Source organism: Pristiophorus japonicus, chromosome 14 (assembly GCF_044704955.1).
Source record: "Pristiophorus japonicus isolate sPriJap1 chromosome 14, sPriJap1.hap1, whole genome shotgun sequence".
Lineage (NCBI taxonomy): Eukaryota > Metazoa > Chordata > Chondrichthyes > Pristiophoridae > Pristiophorus > Pristiophorus japonicus.
In genome coordinates, this window is record NC_091990.1 from 43,654,297 (window position 1) to 43,676,835 (window position 22,539).

A 22,539-nucleotide genomic window follows, 5' to 3' on the forward strand; every position below is an offset into this window, starting at 1 on the left:
TTCATGTGTGAACCGAGTGTCAACGGTCTATTCCAGGGGAACAGGTCAAGCCAATCCTGTGCCTTATGAGATATCCCATCCGCTTTTTTTTGGAAGGGGCACTGGATGATGATCAGGAGTGAAAATCTGATCTCCTTAGGTTATGGGCATTGAAATTATTTCAAGCAAAACCTTGCTCTCCCAGTCAAAACCAGCCCAGATCGTTGATAGTATGTCATGCAAAAGGGTCCATTTACTGCTTAAATGTGTCATCACAACAGGACTCATGCCATTCTCTATTTATTTGTGGAGAAAGAATGGCCAAATTGGCAATCTGACAGTTTTAGCACAATGAAAGCTAGTGTGGGAAACAGAAAATGTGGTGAGATAGGGATGGGGCATGGGGGAAATCTTTATGTCACCCTGATCCTTACGGTGGTTCCCATTTTAAAGCTGTCTACCTAAAGCTGCAGGCCCTGTTACGGCTGTAGGTGGTATTGCGATAGGCCTTTCTAATGCGATGGGCCGAAATTGCCCACTGGCCAAAATGAGTAGCACCTACCATGTTTGATGTGTTCCGCTGCCCCAATGCATGGGGTGGCCAAACCGGACAAATTCAACACTTCGCGCTTTTTTTTGGAGCGGGGCAGAAGTGGCCTCATCATGGGGGCAGAAGTGAGGGCGGGGCAGAGTAGCCATCACTGGCTGGGCAGAGTGACCGATGCTGCAAAGCATCAGCGCTGCGCTGATGACATCATCACGCTGGCGTGTCACAATGTCTCGCCCCTTCAGTTAAAGGGGAGGGCCGCTGGGAACTCTGCAGCCACTTTAGTGACAAACACTGGGCCACCAGGGAGGGTTTTGGCCGGATCAGCGGCCTGGCACCCGAGAAGGGGTGCAAGGCGGCCTGTTGACAGCTCGGCCGAACCCATGGCCATAATTGTCAACCCGACCTGGCAGTTGGCCCACCAAAAAAAATAACATAGCCTCGCCGGCAGTGAGCCCTCCCCTTTAAAGGTGGCTGTGCTGCCCAGCCACAGAAAGGGTACCGACAGCAAAAGCTGTCAGTGGCACCGACTGGTGGTGGGACCACTCCCGCGGGGCAATTCTGGGAAAGGGGTAATTTCCCGAGGGGCAATTTCGAGAAGGGGTCCCCACCAGACGGTAAGGGGTCGGCGCGTGCATGCCATGGTGGGAAAACGGGTGGAGCAGTCCCTTATACTGCTCCAAAGCTAAAGGAGAGCAATTTTTAAAATGGCAACCCCTCCACCGAGTCTCGGCTGCCATTTCACACCGCCCCATGGCCACCACTTTCAGGCAGCCAGAGGCCTTATAGAAAGGGGCAATTTTCAGCCCCCTTAGCTCTATACTATGGCCTTGTGTGTCAGCAGACAATGCAACTAAAAACCGCTTAGACTGTGCAGGAATGTGTTTGCACTTATCCCAATGTCTAAATTTGTATATTGAAAACAGTAAAGTACACCTTCACTCTTGCCAGAATATTGAGGTTTGTATTAAAATTGGAGGCCATGCCTTCAGCTGTTTTGTCACTAAGCACCCCTCCTAAACCTCTGTGCCCCGCCACCTCTCTCCCCTCCTTTAAGACACTCCTTAAAACCTACCTCTTTGTCACCTGTCTTCATATTTCCTCCTTTGGCTGGGTGTCAAGTTTTTGTTCGATTATGCTACTGTGAAGTGCCATGGGATGTTTTACTGCGTTAAAGGTGCTATATAAATGCAAGTTGTTGTTATTAATGTCTCAACACAGCCTCTAAAACCTTTGCTGTGTCCTGCCCAAGAGCCATGAACCATTGCATTGTTGGTCAGCTATAATGTGAGTTATCACCTGCAGCTCCTGAATATGTGTGAAAGCTGACCTGTGGCAAACAGTGACTGCTCCGTTGCTTATACCTGGTTGATTATTATATTCAGGGAGCGGAGGAGGGACCCACAGGGACATGTTAAAGCAGAACCTTGGGGAGGCAGCAGCCTTGTGAACAACCTGACTGTGGTTAGTAGATGTGGAGAATTATGCCCCGCCTCTCCCCCCCACAAGCGTTCAGAAGTCCAGGAGGGAAAAGCAGCAGCAGCAAGTTTGGTGAAGCCGGGTGTGGGGCAAATCACTAAGCCTGCGGGGATGGACAGAGGCAAGCAGTGCCAAGGATAACTTGTCCAGCAACAAAAGGCCACCTGCTGACAGAGTTTAACCCCCAAATCCCTTCCCGAAAGAGCTTTGCCAACCCATCTCCCGCTGAGAGACATTTGGAAAGTCCCTGTCCTCGCTGAGGCATGCTTGTCAAGCCTCACCTGCTGAGAGAGATCTTCCAGCAGCCTCCCGCCACTCATCTCTCCATCCTCTTCTTCCTGCCTTCCCCAATCCTCCCTCCACATGGCAGCCCTGGCAGTAAGTGGGGCAGACAGAAGGAAAAGCTTCCATGCATCCAAGAGCCACCCCTTCCCTGCCACTGGCATGTGGAGGCTGGAGTGGCCATTGGTGGGACGGGCAGGGATGAGGGATGGACATCCCGGTCAAGGAAGTGAGGCAGCGCTGGGCCTCATCGTCCAAGTATTACGCATTTCCACTTGATATTGGGTGGAATGGCGGACCAGAATTGTTCTTCAATGTAGCGTCAAGCTTAAGCTGTTTCAAACTCAACATAGACATATGGATCCTTTAAGTGTCTGAGAAGAAGATTTTTTTTTAAGTATGCAATCAAAAATACTACCAATGACAAATATTTACTTAAATCATAGGGCCCAATTTTGGCCATGACTTGCTCCAATTTTTTTGGAGTAAGTTGGTTTTTCTGGCGTAAGTTAAAAAATGCCATTTTCCCCAATAAACTTGCTCCAGAGTAAGTCAGTTGGGAACGATTTTTTTTAGTTGAGTTTTTTTTTCCAACAGGGTGCGTTCCCAGACACTTACACCAGTTTTGGCCATTTATGCCACTTTGGCCAGCTAAAACTTAGGTCAGCGTATGTGGCCAGCTCTGAAAAACATTGCGGGCAGTTAAGAATTCGGCGCAGATTAGTACATTTAAAGCACCAAGACTTACAAAGCATTAAACAAACCACAAAAAGTAACAAGCAATTTGTTATGTATGGAGAAAGAGTCAGACTGAATACTGTGAGCTCAAAGTAAAGTGTGACCGTAGTCTTTTATTGCAGGTCTCCAGAGTGCCTCTCCAACCTGTGAGGCCTCCTTAAATACCTGTGCTCCCAAGGGATTATGGGATCCCTTGGGACTCCAGGGGATGAGCCCTTTGGTGGCTGTACAGAGTATATACAAGTTTACATATATAACAACACTCCTCGCCCAAGTCAAAGTGTAACTATTTACAAGGTGAGTCGATCTGAGGCCCTTCTAGCCCTGGTTGATCGTCTCGGTGTGAATGCTGGTATTGATGAATCAACTGTTGGGCCCTCGCTGGGCTGTTGTGCAGCTGACCTTGCTGGGCTGCCTGGTGTGGTGGGTCCTGCTGGGCTGCTGTGGATGATGGGTTATGCTTCGTGGCCAACTGCGGTGCCGGTTGCCGCTGGTGTGTATGTTGGGAGGTCAAAGAAGATAGGGTCCAAAGTGGGTTGCTCAGGATAGTCCGTGAATCTGAGTTTGATTTGGTCGAAGTGTTTCCGGTGAATGAGTCCATTTGAGAGTTTGACCCGAAACACCCTGCTCCACTCTTTGGCCACGACAGTGCCGGGAAGCCACTTGGGATCTTGTCCATAATTCAATACAAATACAGGATCATTGATTTCAATCTCGCCTGACACATTTGCACTATCATGGTATATACTTTGTTGAAGCCGCCTGCTTTCTAGCTGTTCATGTAGATCAGGGTGAACTAACGAGAGCCTTGTCTTAAGTACTCTTTTCATGAGCAGTTCAGCAGGTGAGATCCTAGTGAGCGAATGGGGTCTTGTGCGGTAGCTAAGCAGGACTCGGGATAGGCGAGTCTGCAGCGAGCCTTCCATTACCCTCTTCAAGCCCTGCTTGATGGTTTGCACTGCTCTCTCTGCCTGACCATTGGACGTTGGTTTAAACGGGGCAGATGTGACATGTTTGATCCCGTTGCGGGTCATGAATTCTTTGAACTCAGCACTGGCAAAACATGGCCCGTTGTCGCTCACCAGGACATCGGGTAAGGTGTGTGGCAAACTGGCAGCAGATGTGCTAGCCGACATTATCTCACATTCAATCCATTTGGTGTACGCATCTACAACCACAAGAGACATTTTATCCAAGAACGGACCTGCACAATCGATATGTATCTTAGACCATGGTTTGGAGGGCCAAGACCATAAACTTAGCGGCGGCTCCCTGGGTGCATTGCTTAACCGTGAGCATGTATTACATCTGTTCACGCAGGAATCTAAGTCTGCATCGATACCGGGCCATCACATGTGGGATCTGGCTATCGCTTTCATCATTACGATGCCTGGGTGGGTACTGTGGAGGTCACTGATGAAGGTGTCTCTGCCCTTCTGAGAACATAAGAATTAGGAACAGGAGTCGGCCATCTCGCCCCTCAAGCCTGCTCCGCCACTCAACAAGATCATGGCTGATCTGGCCGTGGACTCAGCTCCACTTACCCGCCCGCTCCCCATAACCCTTAATTCCCTTATTGGTTAAAAATCTATCTATCTGTGATTTGAATACATTCAATGAGCTAGCTTCAACTGCTTCCCTGGGCAGAGAATTCCACAGATTCACAACCCTCTGGGAGAAGAAATTCCTTCTCAACTCGGTTTTAAATTGGCTCCCCCGTATTTTGAGGCTGTGCCCCCTAAATCTAGTCTCCCCGACCAGTGGAAACAACCTCTCTGCCTCTATCTTGTCTATCCCTTTCATGATTTTAAATGTTTCTATAAGATTACCCCTCATTCTTCTGAACTCCAACGAGTAAAGACCCAGTCTACTCAATCTATCATCATAAGGTAACCCCCTCATCCCCGGAATCAGCCGAGTGAATCGTCTCTGTACCCCCTCCAAAGCTAGTATATCCTTTCTGAAGTAAGGTGACCAAAACTGCACGCAGTACTCCAGGTGTGGCCTCACCAATACCCTGTACAATTGCAGCAGGACCTCCCTGCTTTTGTACTCCATCCCTCTTGCAATGAAGGCCAACATTCCATTCACCTTCCTGATTACCTGCTGCACCTGTAAATGAACTTTCTGGGATTCATGCACAAGGACCCCCAGGTCCCTCTGCACCGCAGCATGTTGTAATTTCTCCCCATTCAAATAATATTCCCTTTTACTGTTTTTTTTCCCCAAGGTGGATGACCTCACATTTTCCGACATTGTATTCCATCTGCCAAACCTTAGCCCATTCGCTTAACCTATCTAAATCTCTTTGCAGCCTCTCTGTGTCCTCTGCACAACCCGCTTTCCCACTAATCTTTGTGTCATCTGCAAATTTTGTTACACTACACTCCGTCCCCTCTTCCAGGTCATCCATGTATATTGTAAACAGTTGTGGTCCCAGCACCGATCCCTCTGGCACACCACTAACCACCGATTTCCAACCCGAAAAGGACCCATTTATCCCGGTTCTCTGCTTTCTGTTAGCATGGATAGAGAATTGGCTGGCTAAGACATTTCCTCTGACTCTGCATACCTTTATCTTCTGCAGTAACCTTTTGTGTGGCACCTTATCGAATGCCTTTTGGAAATCTAAATACACCACATCCATCGGTACACCTCTATCCACCACGTTCGTTATATCCTCAAAGAATTCCAGTAAATTAGTTAAACATGATTTCCCCTTCATAAATCCATGTTGCGTCTGCTTGATTGCACTATTCCTATCTAGATGTCCCGCTATTTCTTCCTTCATGATAGCTTCAAGCATTTTCCCCACTACAGATGTTAAACTAACCGGCCTGTAGTTACCTGCCTTTTGTCTGCCCCCTTTTTTAAACTGATGCGTTACATTAGCTGCTTTCCAATCCGATGGTACCTCCCCAGAGTCCAGAGAATTTTGGTAGATTATAACGAATGCATCTGCTATAACTTCCGCCATCTCTTTTTATACCCTGGGATGCATTTCATCAGGACCAGGGGATTTTGCCTACCTTGAGATCTATTAGCCTGTCCAGCACTACCCCCCTAGTGATAGTGATTGTCTCAAGGTCCTCCCTTCCCACATTCCTGTGACCAGCAATTTTTGGCACAGTTTTTGTGTCTTCCACTGTGAAGACCGAAGCAAAATAATTGTTTAAGGTCTCAGCCATTTCCACATTTCCCATTATTAAATCCCCCTTCTCATCTTCTAAGGGAGCAACATTTACTGTAGTCACTCTTTTCCGTTTTATATATCGGTAAAAGCTTTTACTATCTGTTTTTATGCTTCGCGCAAGTTTACTTTCGTAATCTATCTTTCCTTTCTTTATTGCTTTCTTCGTCATTCTTTGCTGTCGTTTAAAATTTTCCCAATCTTCTAGTTTCCCACTAACCTTGGCCACCTTATACGCATTGGTTTTTAATTTGATACTCTCCTTTATTTCCTTGGTTATCCATGGCTGGTTATCACTTCTCTTACCGCCCTTCTTTTTCACTGGAATATATTTTTGTTGAGCACGATGAAAGAGCTCCTTAAAAGTCCTCCACTGTTCCTCAATTGTGCCACCGTTTAGTCTGTGTTCCCAGTCTACTTTAGCCAACTGTAGTCCCCTTTGTTTAAGCATAGTACGCTCGTTTGAGACACTACTTCCTCACCCTCAATCTGTATTACAAATTCAACCATACTGTGATCACTCATTCCGAGAGGATCTTTTACTAGGAGATCGTTTACTATTCCTGTCTCATTACACAGGACCAGATCTAAGATAGCTTGCTCCCTTGTAGGTTCTGTAACATGCTGTTCTAAGAAACAATCCCGTATGCATTCTATGAATTCTTCCTCAAGGCTACCCCGTGCGATTTGATTTGACCAATCGATATGTAGGTTAAAATCCCCCATGATTACTGCTGTTCCTTTTTCACATGCCTCCATTATTCCCTTGATTATTGTCCGTCCCACCATGAAGTTATTATTTGGGGGCCTATAAACTACGCCCACCAGTGACTTTTTCCCCTTACTATCTCTAATCTCCACCCACAATGATTCAAAATTTTGTTCATTCGAGCCAATATCGTCTCTCACAACTGCCCTGATATCATCCTTTATTAACAGAGCTACCCCACCTCCTTTCCCTTCTTGTCTATCTTTCCGAATTGTCAGATACCCCTGTATGTTTAATTCACAGTCTTGGCCACCCTGCAACCACGTTTCAGTAGTGCGTTTAGGTAAAGTGTTTTAATACTAGTTTTTAAACCATGATTTTTAGTTTTGACCCCTCCTGCAGCCCCTTTATATTCATACATATTGTCCCTTCCTTGTGGTTTACCTTGTGGTTTACACTAACCCCAGTGCTACTCTGCTCTGTTGCCTCCTGCCTTTTGCATCCTTTCTTGGGGTTCTGTTCATCTGAGCTCTCATCCACTCTAACTAGCTCAGAGCCCTATCCTGGGTTCCCATCCCCCTGCCAAGCTAGTTTAAAACCCTCCCAACCGCACTATCAAAACCACCCGCGAGAACATTGGTCCCGTCTCTGTTGAGGTGTAACCTGTCCGACTTGTACAGGTCCCACTTACCCCAGAAGCGGTCCCAATTGTTGTGGAAACTAAAGCCTTCCCTCCTACACCAATGCCCCAGCCACGTATTTATCTGACTAGCTTCCTATTTCTACCCTCACTAGTACGTGACACTGGCAGTAATCCCGAGATTACCACCTTTGAGGTCCTGGCTTTCAATCTTACTCCTTGCTCCCTAAACTCAGCTTTCAGAACCTCACCCCTCTTTCTACCTACTTCGTTGGTACCAATGTGGACCACAACCACTGGCTGTTCCCCTTCCTTCCCCAGAATGCCCTGCAGTCGCTCAGTGACATCATTGACCCTTGCACCAGGGAGGCAACACACCATCCTGATGTCACTTTTGCTGCCGCAGAAGCGCCTATCTGCTCCCCTAAATATTGAATCTCCTATCACTATAGCCCTTCCCGTCTTCTTCCTCCCCTGCTGTGCAGCTGAGCCACCCACGGTGCTATGGACTTGGCCCTGGCTGCACTCCCCAGAGGCATCACCGCCCTCGCCAGTAGTCAGAATAGAGTACCAGTTGGAGAGCGGAATTGCCTCAGGGGATTCCTGCACTACTGCCTCGCCATACTCTTGTGTGCGACGGTCACCCATTACTACTCGATTGCCCCACAGAAGGCAGTCTGCCTGTATAAACATTTCACCTTTGCCCCGCTGGAACGGCTTTATCTTTTCCTGCATTTCCACTGGGACACTGGACCAGCTCCCGTGAAGCACACAGTTTTTAACTCGGGACAATAAGCGGTTCTGGCTCGTCCAGGTTTTGATCTGCTGGGCAGTTATGGGTGATTGCTCACTCTCATATGCTTCCATAACCATGACTAAATCTGCAGGCTGCGTCATTTCCATCCCCCTGGTGGGCAATGGCAGCCTACTGAGACCCTCGGCCCAGTTTTCTGTGCCTGGCCTGTGGCGGATGGCATCGTTGTATGTGGACAACGTGAGCGCCTATCTCTGGATGTGGGCCGATGCATTAGTATTTATCCCGTTACACTCGGAAAACAGGGATATGAGTGGCTTATGGTCAGTTTCCAATTCGAATTTTAGCCCAAACAGATAATGATGCATTTTCTTTACCCCATAGGCACATGCTAATGCTTCTTTTTCAATCATGCTCTCGTCTCTCTCAGCCTTAGACAGACTCCTGGATGCATAAGCAACCGGTTGCAATTTCCCAAAATCATTAGCTTGTTGCAATACACACCCGATGCCATATGACGACGCATCACATGCTAGTACCAAACGCTTACATGGATCATACAACACAAGCAATTTGTTTGAACATAACAATTTTCTCACTTTTCCAAAGGCATTTTCTTGGCTTTTGCCCCATGCCCATTTGTCCCCTTTACACAGTAAGATGTGCAGTGGTTCTAACAGTGTGCCGAGACCCGATAAGAAGTTACCAAAGTAGTTCAGGAGTCCTAGAAACGACGGCAGCTCCGTCACATTCTGTGGCCTTTGTGTGTTCTCGATTGCCTCCGTCTTCGTGTTGGTGGGCCTGATGCCGTCTGCCACAATCCTCCTTCCTAGAAACTCCACTTCAGGCGCCAGGAAAACGCACTTCGAGCGTTTTAACCTGACCCCACACTGTTGAGTCGACTCAGAACCTTCTCCAGGTTCTGCAGGTGCTCGACTGTGTCCCGACCTGTAACCAACATGTCATCCTGGAAGACCATGGTGCGCAGGACCGACTTCAGTAAGCTTTCCATGTTTTTCTGGAATATCGCCACCGCTGATCTAATTCCAAACGGGCATCTGTTATAAATGAAAAGACCTTTGTGCATGTTGATGCAGGTGAGGCCCTTCGATGATTCCTTCAGTTCCTGTGTCATGTAGGCTGAAGTCAAATCCAGCTTCGTGAACGTCTTTCCTCCCGCCAGCATTGCAAAGAGGTCGTCGGCTTTTGGTAGTGGGTATTGGTCCTGCAAGGAGAAACGATTGATAGTTACTTTGTAATCGCCACAGATTCTGAATGTGCCATCTCCCTTGAGGACTGGGACAATAGGACTGGCCCACTCGTTGAATTCGATTGGTGAAATGATGCCCTCTCTTTGCAGCCGGTCTAGCTCGATCTCTACCCTTTCTTTCATCATGTACAGTACTGCTCTCACCTTGTGATGGATGGGTCGCGCCCCCAGAAATATGTGGATCTGCATCTTTGCTCCTTGGAATTTCCCGATGCCTGGTTCGAACAGTGAAGGGAACTTGTTTAAGACGTGGGCACATGAAGTGTCGTCAGCAAGCGATAGTGCTCGGACGTCGTCCCAGTTCCAGCATATCTTTCCCAGCCAGCTCCTGCCGAGTAGCGTGGAACCATCGCCCAGTACCACCCAGAGTGGTAGCTTGTGCACCGCTCCTTCGTAGGAGATCTTTACAGCAGCACTGCCGATTATGGGAATCAGCTCCTTTGTGTAAGTTCTTAGTTTTGTGCGAATTGGAGTTAAGACTGGCATTGAGGCCTTGCTGCACCACAATTTTTCGAAAGTCTTTTTGCCCATGATGGATTGGCTTGCGCCCGTGTCCAGCTCCACTGACACCGGGAGTCCATTTAGTTCAACATTCAGCATTATCGGGGGAGAATTCGTGGTGAATGTGTGCACCAAATGTACCTCTGTCTCCTCAGTCTGAGGCTCTGGTTCGTCGTGATCCACCGTGGATCTGTCCTCCTCTGCAACATGGTGGTTTGCAGGATTAACAGGATTTGCAGCTCGCCTGCACATACATTGGAGGTGTCCCATTGTTTCACACTGCTTGCAAACGTACCATTTGAAACGGCATGAATGGAAGCGATAATCATCCCCGCAGCGCCAACAAGTTGTTAATGGCCTTGCATTCACCACCCTTGATGGTGGATTCTGAGACATCTGCGGACATGCAGCTGCAGGCATGTGGGACCTGCCCTGTATGTTGCAATTTGAAAACATCATCACTTTGTTCGCAGTACTTATAGAAGCACTTGTGTGCCGAGAGATTTGCTTAATATTGTCACTGGTGGCAATGAACGCCTGGGCTATCGCTATGGCCTTACTCAAGGCTGGGGTCTCTACAGTCAAAAGTTTGCGAAGTATAGTTTCGTGGCCAATGCCAAGTACGAAAAAGTCTCCGAGCATGTGCTCCAAATGACCTTCAAATTCGCAATGTCCTGCAAGGCATTTTAGCTCGGCGACATAACTCGCCACTTCCTGGCCTTCAGATCGTTTTTAGGTGTAGAACTGGTACCTCGCCATCAGAACGCTTTCGTTCAGGTTCAGGACCAGTGTGCACAAATTATCGTATGATTTCTTCGCTGATTTTTCATGAGGCCATTCGTTGGTGCCCCACAGACGGTAAGGAGAATCGCCCTTCGTTTGGCAGCGTTCTCTTCTCCATCCAGCTCGTTGGCTACAAATCATTGGTCGACTCGCTCCACAAAGTTTTCTCAATCATCTCACTCCAAGAATTTTTCCAGGATGCCCACTGTTCTCTGCATCTTTGGGTTTGCTATCTGTATCTCGTCGCCAGTTGTTATGTATGGAGAAAGAGTCAGACTGAACACTGTGAGCTCAAAGTAAAGAGTGACCTAGCAGGTCTCCAGAGTGTCTCTCCAACCTGTGAGGCCTCCTTAAATACCTGTGCTCCCAAGGGATTATGGGATCCCTTGGGACTCCAGGGGATGAGCCCTCTGGTGGCTGTACAGAGTATATACAAGTTTACATATATAACACAATCAATCAATAACAAATAAAAAATAAAAGTCCTACCTTTATGCCAGAAACAAGTTTTTTTTTAAAAGCCCCCCGCCCCCCCATCAAGACACTCTTTCCCCCCACCCTCCCAATCCCATCAAAACTCTCCTCCTCCATCCCAATCAAAAGTCTCCTCACTAAACAAAGCACAACCATCAATAAATAATAAATAAAAATCAAGTCTTACCTCGGACCGGGAAGTCAGCGGGCCAGCTGACCTGTGCGGGAGGCCACTCATCCGGGGATAGGGGCTGCGCGCAGACTTCACTGCGCACGCGCGCAGCTGCCGGCAGTGTTTTCTGTGCTGGCCTGTTGCTCTGCCCCTCCACTGCACTATCTACGCCACGCTGGGACACCAGAGACTCGGCAGAGTGGGCAGGATGGGGTCACTTTTTCTCGGCGCCGTTTCCAGCACGCAAATTCGCCGCATTTTGGGTAAGTGCGCCGAAAAAAGGGGTTGGGGAAAATTGGGCCCATAGTGAGTAGCTGTTTAGACACACAACATTCTATGCTCATCCAACATTCAACGAGAAAACTAATTCTCCCTGACAACATCAACCACAATTTGAAAAATAAAACCAAATAATACTTGATTATAATCCTTTGTGAGAAGCTCCTATATTACTCTTATTTATTATTCATTTGCCATGCACCTCTGTTCCCTCCGTGTTATAAATGTAACCTTTAAGTGACTTTTCATTACACATTAATTTGTCTCCCTGGATTAAGGCTCTCTCCTGTCAGTATCGATGTAAAAATGATTTGTTTGCAATGTAAATTAGCGGTGAGCTTTAAAGTTCTTTACAAATCTAAACGGAGCAAAATAGATCTGTTACGTTTAGAATAACTCCACAAGACTGTACATCTTAAGCTCAAACTGTTGTGACCTTGGTCTGTTTATGGTAACTCCAGAGTGAGGAGGCTGCATGGTAGTCTGCCTTTTATACCTGCTTGCCCAGGGTGTATAGGTGACCCTTGGGTCTCCCACAGGTGCACCCCCTGGTGGCAAGTCTTGCACATTGGTAGTGTTTCCATACATAACAAGATCTATCTGGGTTTATTATTTTTTTTTTTTAATTTCCCTCTCCCTCTATGTCACACACTTTCCATGGGGCAAGTGGATAGACTGGTCTCTTACAGTGGTGCTCCATAGCCAGTCATGGCAAACTGTCTCTGATATTCTACCTCCTGAGGAGGATATACCCAGTCTCTGTTGTTGCCTCTTCTGTACAGGGACATTTAAGAACAGCAAGTCAGTATGTGTGGCACTACAGGCATGGGTCTGCATCCTACCACTTCATGGCACCACCATGTCATCTAATAGTCAGCTTTCTTTCTTAATTTGATAAGTGGACTGTGTTTGCATCTCTGCTCACTGCCAGGCAGCTGAAGACTTTAATGAACTCCTGAGGCTGTGATTCAAACTGATTGCAATGTGAAGAAGCCTCAATCCAACAATAGCACCCATATTAGATTTTGCATTCACCCACTAATGTGTTCAAGCATTTTCAAAACCCAAATGATCTATGAGGATAAATTCAGTGATCCTTCATCACACCATTTCCCAACTGAGAACACAGATAGTTGAGGTGCTATTAGCTCTGTGCCCAGAAACCATGTAAAGTGTGTGGGTGGGTGGGGTAGGAGGTGCTCAAAGATTATCCGGCCCACCAATTTCCCCACCATATAAACTGCCAAGTCTCTGACCAAAAGCACCTTATTATGATTTTATCAAGAATCATGCTGTGATGAATTGCGTACATGTCCTAGTCATCCAAAGCGCTCTGTATGCTCTGCTAATTCCACATCTACAACTTCTACTGTCCTGTGAATCATAGGGAAAGAGTAAAGTGGTCAGACACTTGGGGCTGAATTTTAATGGCGAAGGTGGGATGGGGGCGGGGGGCTCCGAGGTGGTCGGGAAACCCAAGAAAACAGGTTTCCCCAACCCACTGACTGCCCATTTTAACAGCAGGGCATGACTAGCATGTGTAGCCTCTGTTTCCCACTCGCAGCCAGCCAGATGGAGAAGCTGGCTGGCTACGGGCGGGTAGGCATGTGTGGCACTAGGCCACAGAGAGAACGGAAGGAGGGAGGAATTAGGTGGGGTGGTGGTGGTGGTCAGGGGCCAGAGCATCGGGGGGAATGGATCGGGGCCGGACTCTTGAGCATCGGAGGGTGGGAGAGTAGATCGGGGCCAGAGGATGAGGGGGTTCAAGTGGGCAGCATCGGAGCCAGCCTGAGGATTATTGTGTGGGGGGGGTTGGTGGAGGTGGGGGCGGTAGGGAGAAAGAGAGGAATGGGGCCGGCTATTTCAATTTGTTCCCATCAATTTTATTGTGCAACACGTTAATTGGGCAAAAGTAATCAAAAAGGAATGTCAGCGTTTATCTCAAGGGACTGGAATACAGATGATGCTTCAGTTGTACAAAGCCTTGGTCAGAATCCATCTGGAGTATTGCGTTCAGTTTTGGGCACTGCACCTCGGGAAGGATATATTGGCATTGGAGGTTGAGCAGCGCAGATTCACTAAAATGATACCGGTTTGAATTATGAGGAAAGGTTGCGGAAATTTAACATGTACTCATGAGTTTAGAAAGTTGATAAATATCTCTGATTAGATTCAGGCCCGAGGGGTTTTTATACATACTAACTTCTTGTTTTTTCATATAATTGTTCTACAGTATATTAAATGACAAGATGACATGCAAATAATACAACATGGTTCCCAGGTTCTGAGTGTTCAATCACAGCTCTCTCGGCTGCCTGCATGGCTGTGGCCTTCCAACTACCCTGAGAGCACTCTGATCCCAAGAGAATAACACAACCTGGATCCCAGGCCTGAAGCAACCAGCCAGGCCGCCTACACAGCTTCTGAGCACCCCTAGAACGCTCTGAACTTTAAAAGAAAAATGTCCCATTGTTATGCCGTACAGCTAACTTGGGCTGTGTCTATGCACAGCAGTGCAGGTACACATTTGCTGAGGCCATGTATTTAGGCGTTTACCATACTTCTAATCTTTAGGGCTTCATCTCTGTTCGACAAGCTTTGTTTAGTTTTGACTGCCTTGTACAATCTCTAACTGTGGCATCTTAGCAACTGCCCCCTTATCTTGGTGTCTGATTCTCATGGCTCAGCTTTTCTTTATTCACAGAGAAACAAAAAAGCTTCTAATCTCTTCTCCACGCGCGCTCTCGGGCTAAAAGTGCTAACACAAAGCATGCTGGGATATTTTAACCAATTTAAAACATTTTAAGATATTCAAACAAGGGGTGATCTAATTGAAGTGTTTTAAATAATAAAGGGATTCCATAGGGTAGATACAGAAAACTTATTTCTCGGGTTGGGGAATCCAGAATAAGGGGGCACAACCTTAGAAAGTTAGGTCATTTGAGGGTAAAATCAGGAAGCACCGTTGCACATAAATAGCAATACAGATGCTGGGTCAACTGAAAATTTCAAAATTGAGACTGATAAATTTTTGTGAGGTAATGGCATCAAGGGTGACGGATCAAAGTTGGTAAATGGACACGAGGGGCTGATTGGCCTAACCCTGTTCCTGTGTTCCCACTGTGCCACATTGTGGTACAATATCTCTGCGTCCCCTCGATTCCCCAATTTTGGTCATGCTGCCAGAGAGAGAGAGAGGAACTGAAGGCTTGGGGTGGAAAGTTAGTTTGTGACGTCACATTCTTTGCAGCAGCCATGTCAATGGTGGATTATCCACCCTCTGAGCTGTTTCATGACAACATGACAGGTGAAGTGCTCTCAGACAGCACAACCACGGCCCCATTTGCCATCTCAAATGGAGTGAAACAAGGTTGTGTACTCGCTCCAGTTCTGTTCAACCTATTCGTTACCTGCGTCTTGATCTATGCCATAAAAGACTTGGAATTTGGAGTCTACCTGAAATATCGATTAGATGGTTCACTGTTCGACTTCCGCCGCCTTGCTGCAAAGACCAAAGTACGGAAACGACTCATCCTAGAGGCACTCTTTGCTGACGACTGCCCCCTTATGGCACACAAGGAGAGTGACCTACAATTCATACTCAGCAAATTTGCTGAGGCAACAGAATTGTTTGGCCCAACCATCAGCCTTAGTAAAACCGAGGTTCTCTATCAGCCTGCCCCTGGCACCACAGCACCTGCTCCCACAGTCTCCATCGGCAGTATACAACTAAAGTCAGTGGACAGCTTCAAGTACCTTGGCAGCACCATATCAAGTGATGGGTCCTTGGACAAGGAGATTGATGCAAAGATCTGTAAAGCCAGCCAGGCACTTGGTCGCTTACGCACTAAGGTGTTGAGTCACTACCACATCCGACTGTCAACTAAACTGTTGGTGTATAGAGCAGTCGTTCTCTCATCTCTCCTTATGGATGTGAGACCTGGACATCCTACAAGCACCACATCAAAAAGTTGGAAGCTTTCCATAAGCGCAGTCTCAGATCTATACTCCACATACGCTGGCAACACCGGGTGTCAAACTTTGAGGTTCTGGAGAGAGCACAAAAACTAGCATCGAGGTGATGATCATGCGAGCCCAGTTCCGGTGGGCTGGACATGTCATCCGCATGGATGAGTCAAGGATCCCTCGTCAGCTTCTTCACGGCGAGCTCTGTGAAGGTCAAAGACACCAGGGGCGCCCCCACAAGTGCTACAAAGATTGCATCAAGGCTAACCTCCAGTACTGTGGCATCCAACCAAAGGACCTCGAGAATACAGCAGCTAATAAAATCCAGTGGCGAACCCTCACGAGGACTGCCTGCCAGACCTTCGAAGAAAGCCGATGTCAACGCCTGCAGGACACTAGAGATAGACGACATCAGGTGGCAGTACTGTCAGCATCAGGCACATCGAACTTCCCTTGTCCGACGTACAAGAGACTATGAGCATCCAGAATTGGCCTATACAGCCACTTGAAGACACATGCCATTGATGATTAGCACATCAACGTCTTTGTTGGATACGACAGACTACCAAGAGCTGGGAAAGAGTGCATGTCTCGGGGTGATTGAAAGAGAGGAGAACATAAAATACTTTTAACCCTGGGAAGAGAAAAATAATTAATATTAATTGCCTGCATAATGAACACATCCCCAATTGTATCTAGGAGGTATTGTGCTTTTAATATTTATAAACAAACCCTCTTCTTGGTCTTGCAAAAAACACTCTTGTCTAAAAGAGTTTAACCGCGTTTGCATCAGCATATTTAAGCTGCTCCTAAGCATGGTTGCCGACTCAATTGTATGTATCTCATTAATTGTTTTATGAATTTTCACTGCACTAAGCCTAGAGAGACTCTTAATGCTCATGTGCGGACAGACAAATGCTCTAATTAATCCCGTTCAGAGGACCGGTCTCAGTATTATCCTCCACAGGATTATTTATCGGCACAACATGTTTATCCTGCAAGTTGTAAGAGACATGAACAGCCTTCCTAATACACATCACAAATTACTATCACAAAAAAAATCAAAAGATTTCATGCAGGGTTTATGCAAAGAGAGCTTATCATCTGAAAGATATTCAGAACAATGGGCTCAATTTTCCCCAGTGATTTCCGCTCCTTTTTTGACCTAAATTTAAAAATTCAAGTTTCCCCAAAGATTGTGTGCCAGCATAACTCAGTTAGTTACATAGAAACATAGAAACATAGAAAATAGGTGCAGGAGTAGGCCATTCGGTCCTTCGAGCCTGCACCGCCATTCAATAAGATCATGGCTGATCATTCACCTCACTACCCCTTTCCTGCTTTCTCTCCATACCCCTTGATCCCTTTAGCCGAAAGGGCCATATCTAACTCTCTCTTGAATATATCCAATGAACTGGCTTCAACAACTCTCTATGGTAGGGAATTTCACAGGTTTTTTTAGATTTGTTTTTTTTGCTTCATAACCTGATGTCTGCACCAGTTTTTCACATTTATGCAAGTTTGGCCAACTTACATTTTTCCTCGGACGGCTGATGTGACCACTCCCAAAAAACCTTCTGGGCACTTAAGAAAAACCAATGCACATTAAAAAATCGGCGCAAAAAGACGCCATTGTTTTCAGGCAACATTTTGGAGTAAGTAAAGACGGTTAATTTTTTCCAACTGAAAATGCAAAAAATGGAAATTTCATGCAATTCTTTCATTTGGAATTTTTTTAAAAAGTGCCATGCCACCACCGACCGAATGTCTCCAAACCTGGCTCAAGGGTCAGAGCTTCGCCTGACAGAATCGGTCCTTCGCCCGGACACAAGGGCTCGGGTCTCAGCATCAAAAAAAGCCGGAGGGGGGGTGGAAGTGATGGGGTGCGGAAGCCGAACTGAAGGCATGAGAAACCTTACACTAAGCAGCAAGTAGCATCAAATGAAGCCGGGGTGGGGGGTGGGGGGGGTGGGGAGGGAGGGTGGGGGGGCTTGTTGTTTTCCGATCTAAGCAAGCCCATTGCGCATGCTCAGACCCGGATGTGTTCCATACTAGGGCGTCAACCTTGGGAAGAGAGACAACAAAGAAGATTGTTCTGCCTGTAGTTCTGAGCTTCTTGCAAAGGTACAATTTAATCATGGAGGCAATACTGACAATGCCATACCTCATGGAAGCCTTCTGCATGATGGTGCTGCGGAGGAGACAATTAATTCAACGTCATCGCATGAGGAACCTCAGAGCACATAGGATGTTGGTCAGGAGGCCTTACCCACGTCAGATATATCGAGACAGGCATTTGTACCTGCACCTGAGTGATGCAGGCTGTGAAAGAAGGCTGCGTTTCTGCAAAGAAGTTGTAACTGAGATCTGTGAGTTAGTAAAAGTAGACTTGCAACCTAGAAGTGTCAGGAGGACTGCTTTGTCAGTTGAAGTGAAGGTTACAGCTGCACTTTCATTCTATGCTTCTAGATCGTTCCAGGCCACAACTGGGCATGTGTGCAACATTTCTCAACATGCAACACATATCTGCATTCGGCAGGTGACTGCTGCACTATATGCCTGGAGGAGTGGTGACATAAAGTTCCCCAAGATCGCACAGGCAATGCGTGAAAGGGCTGTGGTCTTCTCTAGGATTGCTGGCTTCTTAAAGGTACAGCGCTGCATTGATTGTACCTATATTGCCTTGCAAGCACCTTTGGAGGATTCCGAGATGTACAGGAACAGAAAAGGCTTCCACTTCGTTAATGTGCAACTCGTGTGTGACGACATGCCAGTTGATGCAAGATACCCTGGGAACACCCATGATGTGTTCATCCGACATGAGAGCACTATATCTGCTATGTTTCAGCAGCAGCCAGAAGGGCAGAGCTGGCTGCAGGGAGACACCTGGCTCATGACGCCCCTACACATAACCCAGACGGAAGCTGACTGGGAATACAACATATCATACATTGCGACGCGCAACATAATAGAGAGGACCACTGGCATCTTGAAACAGCATTTCCGATGCCTAGACCATTCTGGAGGCTACTTGCAATACTCCCCTGAGATTGTCGGTAAGTTCACTGTTGTTTTGCTGCATGCTGCATAACTTAGCCATCATGAGGCAGCAGCAGCTGGTCGTAGAAGACCCACCTGAGGATTGAGTGGCTGATGATGATGAGGAAGATGCAGATGACGAGGAGGAGGAGGAGGAGGAGGAGGAAGAGGAAGAGGAAGAGGACGAGGTAGCCAAGCAACTACCTTAACTTGGAACACGACGGCGGAGGAGGGAGGGCCGTCGTGCCCCTTTAACGATTGCTCGAGCCTTGCGCCAGCAGCTCATCCATGAACGCTTTGATGCCTGAAGGCTCAGTGGCAACTATTCCAAATGAACCATGTTTACTGTTTGGACCTGTTCTGTAATGTTCTGTTGTGTTAATGGAACAAGTAATGGAAATTATTCTTCCTTATTTCAAAAAGTTGTGTTAATAATGAAACAAATAATGGAAATGATTCAGTTATAATTTAAAATATATTTTATTAAAAAGTTTAACAAACACTAGTTTGTACTTAACTTAACATTAATAAAAATATTCTTGTATCAAACGTTAACATTTTCAGTTAAGGTCACTTAAAAACTTTATGGTCACTTACAAACTTTTAAACTTATAAATTTACATAACTTACAAAAAAATTTTATTTGAGAACTGTTACAACAGTAACAACAATAATAACAACAACAGCAGCAAAGAAAGGCTGCACCCATCTCGCCTCACCTTATTCTAAAACCGCCCGCTGCGCTTGGTCTTGACTCCACTCCTGCCCACAGGCGGTGGCGCAGCGTTTCTCGGATTGCTACCATGCTTATTCTTTCGAACATCTCGGGAAATGCGCACTTCTTGATGGTGGGGGGGGGCAGGCGGTAATGTGGAAGGCCCGGCTTGGGCCCTGTCAGAGGCTGGTCTGGGGATTGGAGTGGGAATGGCAGTTGATTCTGTCAATGGGCACGTGGTCTGGGCATGTTCTCTTATTGCAGCAGCTAACTCCGACATTTTCTCCCTCATGTGCCCTGCCAGTGTCTCAACGACCTCCAACATTCCCTCCCTCATGTTCGCCGACAGTGTCTCAGCTACCTGTGACATTCCCACCCTCAAGTTCAGAGACGTGTTTCAACTACCTGAGACATACCCTCCCTCATGTGCACCGACATTATATCCGCTGCCTGAGACACTTCCTCCCTCATGTTCCCGGACAGTGTTCCCATTTCTCGTGAGAGTGTTGTAACTTCTCCCGACAATCCCGAGACCTCATCACCCATCCCACTGATGTTGTCCAGGAGTGATCGCGTAATGTCAATGATTTCCGCACTCATTGCCATCATCTAAACCACATCGGACGGTGGGGCCGTGTGTGTGCCTCACTGCACCCCACTGGGACTCACAGCCTCAGACTGTGGGAAACCCTGGAATGTCCTAGCAACATTCGTACCACTCAGAAAAGGGGCTGGCACCTCAATGGGTGGCACCTCCACCTCCTCCAGAGTGAGTACAACAGTGGGGACTTCATCACCTCCTCCTCCCCCTTCACCTCACCCCCATGCTTTTGGCCTGGAAAATGATTTGGAAGATGTTCTCCTCTTCAGGCTCGTCCACGTCTGAATCTTCTGCATCGTCAGGGTTGGCCTCAAGTTCTGCAAAATATAACAGACAGACAAATGGTAAGCAGCAGAGGAGGGGCAGGGTAGGTGGCATGAGTAGGCACACACAGCGCAGGCAGCAGGCTGATTTGAAGGACCACGATGAAAGATAGCACATTGCATCAACCAAAGTGTAGCTGACGGTGACATCCTCATAAACCGAAGCATGACTAGCCCACGCAGTACTTAACATTTAACAAAGCCAGACTGTGGAATTTGCAGGACTTACCCTTTCCCTCGAGTGTGGGCCCAGCTTGTGCAGTGGTGGTTGCTTTTCTCCAGGCAAGAGCCATCAAAGCAGCGACCCTCTCTTCCAAGGGTGTCAGTGAGTGCAGAGTTGCCAGGCTTCCTCCTGTTCGAGTTCTTTCTCGTTTTTTGTGTGCCACTTTCCTTTGCAAAGATGAAAATATAACTTTTTAGAGAGGGTGTCTTTCTGCTGGGTGGGACATACAGATGGTCACATTTACAATTGCAATTCCAGTGAATAAATGAAAATATTACTTGCACTAACTACTTGACCAAGGTCCTGCCACTTCTTTTTGCACTGGCCTCCAGACCTCGGGGTGGTCACCATTGCACAGTAATCTTCTGCAAGTTGGTTCCAGCGTTTCGTCATTTGTTTTGGTGAATATTTTACGTGACCTCTGCTGGTGTCCAGCTCATGCCATCTGGCCTCAATCACTGTAACCAGTGTCTCCACTTCATCCTATAAGAAATTCTTGGTCCTTGAGCCACGTTGCATATTGTATTGCAGCTCTGATTTTTCCAATGGGCATTAAAATCCTCACACACAACTGGCTCTTTAAAAATGGGCAAATGCAAACCAGGCGCTGTAATGGGCATGCACGCCCATAGCAATCACATCAAAAACGTCCTTTTTTTTCGCACATGTGCGGGAGTGGCATCGTTATTAGGCGCCATCCCTCAAAGCTACAGGACAGGCTGCATGGCACCAATTTCAAAAAATAGAATGGGGAAACTTGTCACTTATTTTTTTTAAGAGTAGTCAGGGCCAAAAAAAAACGGACGTAACTCTTGCAGTATGTCACAAAACACCATTCAGGAAAATTGAGCCCAATGACTCCATCGCTGATGATATCGGATGGGCAACGTGATGACCTTGACCACCGCCCATCCAAAGTGTGCTGAAGACCAAAATTGTTGTATATTGTACATTAATCCCATACAATTAGAGAGCAAATGTACGCCAAATATATATATTTTTAGCTTATTCACAGGATGTGGGTCTCGCTGAGCAGAGCCAGCATTTATTATCCATCCCTAATTGCCCTTGAGAAGGTGGTGATGATATATATCTGAAAAATATAAGGGTGGCGGGGGTGGATGGAAGTTGGTACATTTTGCCCAAAGCTCATTCAGAGAATTGCCTATTGAATGAGTTTTCTCTGAAGCGTATTCATTTAATAAATCCAAGACATAACTTCAAGGAGAAAAACTCATCTGTTTCATGAAACAATTTACGTGCAAATCACAGTTACTATTGCCATAAATGAGGGCTAACATTCTAATTTGTTCCTAACTGTGGCTGTAAAAGCAGGGAAGATATAGACAATGTCCAGAAACTTTGAATGATGTGCCCACGGAGCAGCTTTTAATTAAGATTTCTTGATTATGAGATGGAACGGATTTCTTACCCGATCGTGCTGCCAGGGTCCGCTTCAACAGACCAGGTGCAGTGGAGATTGTGATCATATGGTGCGGGGTACCCAGGTGACAAGATTCTCCCAGAGGACTCTCCGATGATGCGGCCTCCACATTCAGCTGAAAATATTTATGGAACAAGAAAGCAATGTTTGAACGATTCCCGCAAATTCTGATACATGAAAGAGCAGCAGGAAACAACAGAAAATAACATGAAAGAACCTTAAAGAGGAGTCAATTGATTTGCTTTAATTGAAATGTCAATGAAAGACAATGCCCATACAGAACTGCTAGACTATATTATTAATCCTGCATTTATAATTTCTGTTCTACATTGAAAACAATTAATTACTTTTTCCCTGGATTGTCCTTTAACCCATAGAGGGTCAAATAATCTTTCCACAAATCAGACAGCTATTTTCTTTCCATCACGGAA

General features: G+C 46.7%; 1 protein-coding gene across 1 annotated transcript in view; it reads right to left on the reverse strand.

Moving 5' to 3' along the window:
• The window catches only part of csmd2 (CUB and Sushi multiple domains 2), a 778,395-nt gene that overhangs the window by 468,777 nt on the left and 287,079 nt on the right, over positions 1–22,539 (reverse strand). The window contains exon 20 of the mRNA XM_070898713.1: positions 22,097–22,223. Within this exon, the coding sequence (XP_070754814.1) occupies positions 22,097–22,223 (127 nt within the window). The remainder of the gene's footprint in view (positions 1–22,096; positions 22,224–22,539) is intronic.